The 8,276-nt window shown below is 48.0% G+C and overlaps 1 protein-coding gene across 1 annotated transcript; it reads left to right on the top strand.

Annotated features, from left to right (window-relative positions):
- Window positions 1-4,751: 4,751 nt before the first annotated feature.
- Window positions 4,752-6,650, top strand: LOC119295478 (F-box/FBD/LRR-repeat protein At5g22660-like). The gene is made up of 3 exons (XM_037573898.1): window positions 4,752-5,789; window positions 5,900-6,049; window positions 6,185-6,650. The coding sequence occupies exons 1-3, from the start codon at window positions 4,818-4,820 to the stop codon at window positions 6,557-6,559; spliced, it is 1,497 nt and encodes a 498-aa protein (XP_037429795.1). The 5' UTR covers window positions 4,752-4,817; the 3' UTR covers window positions 6,560-6,650.
- Window positions 6,651-8,276: the final 1,626 nt, after the last annotated feature.

Raw genomic sequence — 8,276 nt, 5'->3', positions numbered from 1 at the left:
TCAGCTACCGGCGTTTAGCCGCCGGCGACCAAATCCGTGGCGGAGGGGGTCGGGATTTCGCTGCAGGGCCCTATTTGGCGCGCGGGGAGCATCTACGTGAAGCTGGGGGGCTGCCGCGTCGAGTGGTGGTGGTGTTTGGGCTCGGGGTGGTCGGAAAAGACGCCGGCGACGACGTTGGCGGCTGCCAGAGCTCGGGGTCGTCGCTAGGAGGCACGACAGGAGGTGCGGAGCGGTGCTGCGGGCTGCTGGGGACACGGCGAGTGCGGTGAAGCGCTCGGTTGCGGCTATAGGTGACGGTGGCCACGACGGCGACATGGCTGGGCGGCGGTGAGCTTTTGGGTCCGGCGGAAACAACGGCTAGAGCGACCAAACGGCATGGGAAGAAGAGGGGAACGGGTCAGCGGCTCACCGCGAGTCCAACGAGCGCGAGGGCGAGGCCGGGGACGCTCTGTGGGCGGCGAATCGAGCAACGGCGGCCGTCGGTGCAGAGGACGAAGATGGCGTCGAGGACGGCGTTGCAGGGCTTCCGGCAGGGCGTGTCTCGGTGGGGAGGAAGAGGGGGTCGAGGCGGAGCTTCTGAGCGCTTCGGCGAGGCGAGGCGGTGGCTGTGGCCGCGGGAATGGCGAGCGGCGCGAAGGCGCATTCGGGTGGCTATGCGCGAGAGAAACAAAGGAGGGGGGAAGCACGGGAGAGAGTGAGAGTGGTCCAGGGGGTGCGTGGCGCTTCGGGAGACGTCCAGGGGGAGGAGCAGGCAGCCAGGCAGGGAGGAGGTGACCGGCGTGTGGCCACGCGCGCCGGGCACGCGCCCCTGCCTACTGGCGCGAGGAGGAAGGCGACAGGGAGCCAGGCGGTGGTGGGCTGGGCCGAAATAGGAGCTGGGCCGGTGCGGCTGCAGGTAGGTGGCCCAGGTAGTTTCCTTTCTCTCTCACCCTTTTATCTCTTTCTGTTTTCTATTTTTTTGTAGTTGTTTGGGCTTTATTAAAAATACCAGAGCACTTCTAAAAATCCTGAAAATAATTGTGGGCACCTTCTGAATATATGCAACAGCCCACATTTAGTTTCAGAATTATTTGAGCATTTAAATTATTTATAGCATTCAAATGCCCAAATTCAAATACTTTATGAGTTAATTCAAAAATCCATAAATGGCCAAGAAATATGCTCATCATTTTTGGCAGAGGTTTTCACCTTTATAAAAAATCATGAACATTTCCGAAGGCATTTTGGGTTCATTCAAGAATATTTTAGGTTGAACCTATTTGATTTGATCTGGTGCTAGGGTTTGAACAATCCCCATTTCAGGTTTAAATGAAATTTAAACATGATGCAGCAACCAAGCTAGTCCAAGTGCATAGCAAGGCTAGGGACGTGACAGCCGAGGACCTCCCGGGACACGAGCGGATGAAGTACAAGGGCCGGTGGCCACGCGCTCGGCGTGGCAACGATGACGAGCCTGCTCAGGCGAGCGCATCTCGGCGGATCTGAGGAGGGGAGGGCAGAGGGAGAGCAAGTGGGGCGAGGGTAGTGGGAGAGGAGGCGTCCCCGAGGCGCCAGGTGGCGCCCTTATCCCTCCTCGGCGTTGTAGCGGCCAGGGGCGACGAGCAGGTTTGATGGGAGCGTGCGGTCGGGTGCGCTCGGTCGGGTGAACAGAAGAGGAAGACGATCGGGGGGGTTTGGGGAGATTGGGCTGGATTTCTTTGCTTGATGGGCCAGGGGGTCCAGTAGTTTAGGTCCTCCTCTTTCTTTTCTTTTTTGTTTTGCATTTTCTTTTTGTACCAAATGAGTTTTGTTATGAACAAAACTTGGCACATAAATCTAACACAATATATTGAGATGGAACAAAAAGTATGGGGTCAAAAGGAGTTGTCTAACCATTTTTAGAAATTGAAAAGGCAAATTTTTAAATGCTGTTGGACCACTAAATAATTTCCAGGGGCACTTTGGGAATTCAAGAGAGGTTGGTTCCAACATGACAATTACTCAGTGATTATTTGCCACACTTTGAACATTTTAGTTTTCATGTTTGGCAAATTTGAATTTTGACTTTAAATTTGAGTTTGAATATGAATAGTGATTTGGATCAAGTGAGGATTAGCAACAGTAGTGTGATGACGTGGCACCATTAACGGAGGATTACTGTAGCTTAACACTGGGGGTGTTACACTTAGCCCATGCGCACGGGGTCCAACGGGCAAAAATCCCACCTCGGCCTAGAAAGGCATCTTCTTCCACGTCCAACCCTAGTCCTTATGTCTTGTTGAGCTCCGCAATTGACAAACTCCATTTTGCTCTGTCTCTCAATACCTCCACCCAAACTTGTTGAAAATTTTGGGGTTGAGAGAGCAAGACCCGATCTACGCTTTGACCAAAACAATTCGTATTCCCTACAAGATTTGTTTGCCATTGATTTGTTAGTCTTGGAGCTTGGTCTCCTAGACGGTTAGGGCTCCTTCGTAAGCTTCCTTTCTTATAGTGTGCACCGGAGACCTATGTAAAGGTGTGGTGGTTGCCTTCAAGACCAACCCGAGTGATTTGAGGCTCATCCGTTGGGGGTAACTCGAGGAGAATATGATGAGCCTTCGGTGATGTTCCGTAAGCTTTGGCTCCGACACCGCTCCAAAGAAGATTAGCTCTTCCCCAAGGAATAGTGAACTTCGAGATAAAATCCATGTCCCCGACCCACTTGTTCTTAATCCTTCCCCACACTTTACTTTGCTTTTGTATGCTTATTACTTGTTATCTAGATTGTTGCCTAGCATATTTTGTTGTAAGCTTGCTTGTCATATAGGTTGTGTTCATCTAGTTGCACATCCAGTGAACCCTATTTATCCGCTTATCCCTAAAATTCACAAGTAAGACTAAAATTTTTAGTCTCCTGTTCACATCCCTCTCTAGTAGACCTAGTGGCACTCTGCATAGTATATAGCTTTAAGCATTCTTGCACTTAGGTTCATAGGTTCATTCAGCGGCCTCCAAGCCTACCTCATTAACTACACAAGGTTAAATATTTCCATGTCATGGAAGCCAAGACCTATCAAATGCTTTGGTCTTGTCATAACGTCCCAAGATACCCAACATGGTTTCCTTTTATCCCGCCTACTTCTCCACCAGAACGTTTGGATGAGGGATGCCACACTCTCGCATAACCCCCTCGGCAGCCTGAAACATATCGTGGAATAAACTGGAATTGCCTGAGCCACCGCCTTGACTAACACCTCCTTTCTAGGATCAGATAATAGCTTTTTCAGCCTTTCACCTTCTCCCATACACGGCCCAAGTCCCATTTTTTGAGTGGCCAACATCAGTAGGCATGCCCAAATATTATCGCCGAGAGACTCGTTTTGGACATTCAATACATCTTTCACACTGGTTCGGATGTCTTGAAGGCATCCCTTACTAAAAATACGAACGACTAATCATTATTGATTTTCTGACACAAAGCACTACAATGAGTGTTCAACGGGTTTGACACGCATTTGCACCCTCAAGACTTGCCTTGAAAAGCAACAACCTATCATCCGCAAAAAAAGATGGTTCACTGCCGGGGCTGTGGGTGCCACCTTTATGTCGCTTAGAATTGATGACTGAGAATTGGATTTTCAAAGGCACGAGAGGCCCTCTGATGCAATAAAAAACAAGTAAGGGGAAATTGGATCTCCCTGTCGAATATCTCCGGTAGGCTTGAACTGCTCAAGGTTCTCTCCATTGAATAATACTGATAAAGAAATTGAAGATATCGCCCCCATGACCGTGTTTATCCACAACAAAGCAAACCCAAGTTTGGTCATGATAGCCTGCATATAAGTCCACTCCAATCTGTCAGGCCTTCATCATGTCAAGCCTTGGACTTGGCTTTGGAACGTTTCATAAAATATAAGCACTCATATGCACAAATAATGTTGTCCGTGGATAGCTTTCTAGGAACAAAGGTTGAATGTTCCACAGAGATGATGTCATGCAAGATGAGCTTTAATATGTTGAACATCACTTTGGATGCTTTTTTGCACAAACATATAGGTCGAAATTGGCCAAAAAGTGTAGGGTTCATTACCTTGAGAATTAGAATCAACACTGCTTCATTAATGCGTTTCACACTCTTTTCTCCTTTCATAATCTTGAGGACAGCCGGCACAGCCCTAGTGATCTGATCTCCTCTCCACATATGTCCCCGGTGGTTGCTTGTATAAATTCCAATTAACAACTTGTCTTTTTTTTGGAAAAAAACTACTTGTCCTTTTTGCAGGATTCCAATCAATGATTGACTGGTTAATTTAGTGGGCCACGAGCATATCAGACCAAGGGAAAATATCAGATGATACCAACATTTAGATGCTCCAGCGATACCAATTCGAAGAAGTCAAATTTAAATGTTTCATATGTGTCTATAAAACCTAAGAACTTAATATCAAAACTCAATATATGAATTAAAAAAAAGACAATTCTGTTGTGAATAGTGAAGTTTTTTACACTATCCATGCTTTTGTCTTTATTCACACTATTCGTGCTAAATTTGTCTCTCTTTTTTTCTCTGTGTGTGATTTGGATTGGATCTGAATTTTTAGGGTTCGTAGACACATGTGTTGTGAGCATTCACAAAAAAATTTGAATCGTTTTTTTAAAATTGGTAGCATAGGAGCATGTAAGTGTTGTAATATCTTGATATTCTCCCATCGGCCCGGTTCCATCCCTAAAAATGAAAAATCTCAGGAGCATTTATTTCCCCTTTCCTTCGGCCGTTCCTGCTCCAGTCCACAGACACAGACACCAGGCGCCGCTCAAAGCCCTCGTCCCCACCGCGGCTTCCGGCGGCGGCGGCCATGGAGTACTACACCTCGAGTCCCCTTTTCATGCCTTTGGTCAAGCTAGTGGGCGAGTACCTGGGCAGCGAGGACTGGATGCATCAGCTCTTCCACCGCACCTACTTGCCTGCCCACTACGCCCTCCCCGACCCGCCCGTCTCCGCCGCCGCTTGCCTCTCCGCCCTTCCCCCCCACGACGACGTCGACCGCGTCAGCCGCCTCCCCGACGCGCTCCTGCACAACATCGTCTCCCGCCTCCCCGTAAAGGACGCCGCCCGCACCTCCGCGCTCTCCCGCCGCTGGCGCGGGGTCTGGCGCTCCGCCCCGCTCGTCCTCGTCGACGCCCACCTCTTCCCCGCCACCTCCGCCGTCTCCAGCGTCCTCGCCGCGCACCCGGGCCCCTTCCGATGCGTCCACCTCAACGACTGCTACATGGACGAGTTCCCTGCTCTGCTCACGGGCTGGCTCCAGATCCTGGCCGACAAGGGCATCCAGGAACTCGTCCTCGTCAACCGCCGGTGGCCACTCGACGTCACTCTCCCCGACACTTTCTTAGGCATGGCCACCCTCACCCGCCTCTACCTCGGCCCCTGGAAGTTCCCCGACACGGCCGGCCTCCCAAGCGCCACCTGCTTCGGCAACCTCCGTGAGCTCGGGCTCTGCAACGTCATCATGGAGAGCGGGGATTTGGACTTCGTCCTCGACAGGAGCCCCGTGCTGGAGACGCTCTGTCTCGAAGGGAATCTCTTCAGGCTCTGCCTCCGCCTTGTCAGCCAGAGCCTCCGGTGCGTGCAGATCATCGGGTGCTTCCTTGAAGAAATCTTCGTGGTGGACGCCCCACGCCTTGAGCGGCTCATCCAGTCCGAAGGTTGTACCCCTAATGGCACCTGCACCAAGGTGAAGATTGGGCATGCCCCCAAGCTGCACTTGTTGGGATACTTGGAGCTGGACCAGAGGCACATCCTAGAGGTCGGCAACACCATCATCAAGGTGCCTCATTTCCCCTTTCGTTCAAGGTTCAACGTAAATTCCTAGGGTATCAATGCAAATGTGTGGTCTTTCTTCTCTTAATTGGGTGCATTGTAAATTTGTAATTGCAGTTGCAGGCTGGGACAGGGGTGAGCCCGAGCACTATGGTGCCAAGTGTGGGAATCCTGGCTTTGGAGGTGCGTTTCGAAGTCCGCAATGATGCCAAGATGGCTCCCGGTGTCCTCAAATGCTTTCCGAATGTTGAGACGCTCCACATCAAGGTGAGGCCCCTGATGGTTCCATTGGCATTCATTTGCACCATCATGTACTAGCATCATATTTTGAACTGTGCCATATTGCTACTTGCTATCAATAGCTGATGAACTGCATGTGCATTTGACTGGTTGAATTTTCAGTCTGGAAAAAATGACCAATCCACTGGCAAGCTGAACCTAAAGTCCTGGCACGAATCTGGCACCATAGAATGCATCCGGTCACGCATCAAGCTGCTGTTTTTCCACGATTTCCGAGGGGGCCGCGGTGAGCTCGCCTTCCTCAAATTCTTCTTTGAGAGCGCATTGGTGCTGCAGGAGGCGGTGATTGTGTTTGCCGCTGCCCCCAGTTCGATGGAAGAGGTTCAATCCAAATTGGATATTCTTGGGTCCATGAAACGGGCTAGTGAAACCTCCATAGTGCTGCTCACTACACGTTCTGATCCTCAAGGAGGTTACGTTTGGAGCTTCAAAATAGGGTCTGGTTTTTCTCCTGCCGACCCTTTTGAAAACTACTGAAGTCAAGGCAAGTGGCCTATGTACTTCAGAATGTTCTGCTGCTTGCAAGACAATGTTTAAGATATGATTTCAGTGTTTAAAGATTCACGCTGTCTCTTGTTTCTGCTACTACCATGATTAGCCATTACAAGTTTATAGTTATCAGGTCTAACCAACTAAGGTTAGAATGCAGATTTTGACACCGGATAGGGAATGGTGCTTTAATCATCATTTTGATGGTTACTCTAATAGCTGCTCCACTCATTACTCAGTAACTAGATAACACCCCGCGCGTTGCTGCGGGACTTTTTTGCTTCCTTGGAGAACATACATTGGATGAAAAAGAAATATGGTTTGAAATGTTTAAAAAATCCATTTCTATTTGACATGTTGATGTTACAGATTTAAATGTGGAATAAGATTTGCCAAACGTAAAAATGTTTATCAGTAATGTACATGAATTCCTCTTCTCAGTAGTTAGGTCGGCTTGTAAGAGCATTACTCTTGCACTCTTCGTTGGCCTATAGTGACTTCAGATGAAGCATTCGTTCACCTGTACACAAATGTCCAAATTCATGTAGCCAAGTTTTAACCACTGAAAAAAGGGACATGAGATGGCTACTAGTATATGACAACTTAAACCTAATCATCCTGTCATTAAGCGAGACATGAGTAGCCAACTGAGATATACATTATTCATGAGCATACCTCCATTCATGTACCATATACATCTATGTTTCATTGTTGTGACATAGTAAATCATATTTCACAATTTACCAACAGTCTAGAAGAACAACCGATAGCACATGTATCTTAGGATGGAAAATAATACAAACCTTGATTCATCTATGGACATAATTATAGAAGGCATAACAAAAAATATATAGCAAATCAAATACAGTAGGATAACCTGATGGTAAGTAGCAAGATAATAGATGAGGGTTAGGAATGGATCCATAGTGGAATTAGAAATAACCTGTTATGAATCAAATGTAGTGAGAGTTTGAGAGAGGTACCAACAGAGGACAGGAACTCCGAATTTCTCTGACCCCTATAACTTGTATGGGAAAATAAGTAGCACGGCAAGCTTAATTTCAGAAATTTAATCGGGGATCAAGATAAGGGAGTAGTTACCTGCTGATGGGCAAGCTTTTGGGCACCATCAATGGAAAGACAGGAGTATTGTGGTAACCCTGTATCAGATATTTGACCAGTACTTATTTGCAATCAAAAGAGGGCAGGCCTGGCGCAGTGGTGAAGTCCTCCCCACTTGTGCCAAGAGGTCCTGGGTTCGAACCAGCCTCTCTGCATTGCACTTTGCAGGGGTAAGACTAGGTTCCTATAATCCCTCCCCAGACCCCACCTTGTGTGGGAGCTTCTATGCACTGGGTCTGTCCTTTTACTTATTTGCAATCAAACAATATCATCATCATGGCCCCAAACACACCTATTATCCTTTGTGTAATCATAGGTCTCAGCAGTTCCTTCTCAACTGTGATGTAGTAGTTTTAATCAGTAATGACTGAACCAAGACATGCCATCTTTAGGTATCTACTGAAACTTCGAACCTGACTTAGAATTAAGTACTGAAATGACTACTACTATGCGTGTGACATCATTAGGATGGAACATGGAAGTACTGGGACTTATTTTTCTGAAAAGAAGTTAGGTTGTGAATTCATATGTACTCCAAACATTCGACCAACAGGATCCAAATCCCTACGCAACAGAATTACGA

The sequence above is a fragment of the Triticum dicoccoides genome, chromosome 4B (assembly GCF_002162155.2).
Source record: "Triticum dicoccoides isolate Atlit2015 ecotype Zavitan chromosome 4B, WEW_v2.0, whole genome shotgun sequence".
In the NCBI taxonomy this organism is placed as follows: domain Eukaryota; kingdom Viridiplantae; phylum Streptophyta; class Magnoliopsida; order Poales; family Poaceae; genus Triticum; species Triticum dicoccoides.
The sequence above is the reverse complement of the archived record's forward strand: the minus strand, read 5'-3'. Positions and strand labels throughout refer to the sequence as shown.

Excerpts from the sequence above, each read along its gene's own strand:
- LOC119295478 (XM_037573898.1), top strand. The coding sequence starts at position 4,818 with ATGGAGTACTACACCTCGAGTCCCCTTTTCATGCCTTTGGTCAAGCTA. Across the intron at positions 5,790-5,899 it reads TCGGCAACACCATCATCAAG|TTGCAGGCTGGGACAGGGGT; the intron begins GTGCCTCATTTC and ends TTGTAATTGCAG. Across the intron at positions 6,050-6,184 it reads TTGAGACGCTCCACATCAAG|TCTGGAAAAAATGACCAATC; the intron begins GTGAGGCCCCTG and ends TTGAATTTTCAG.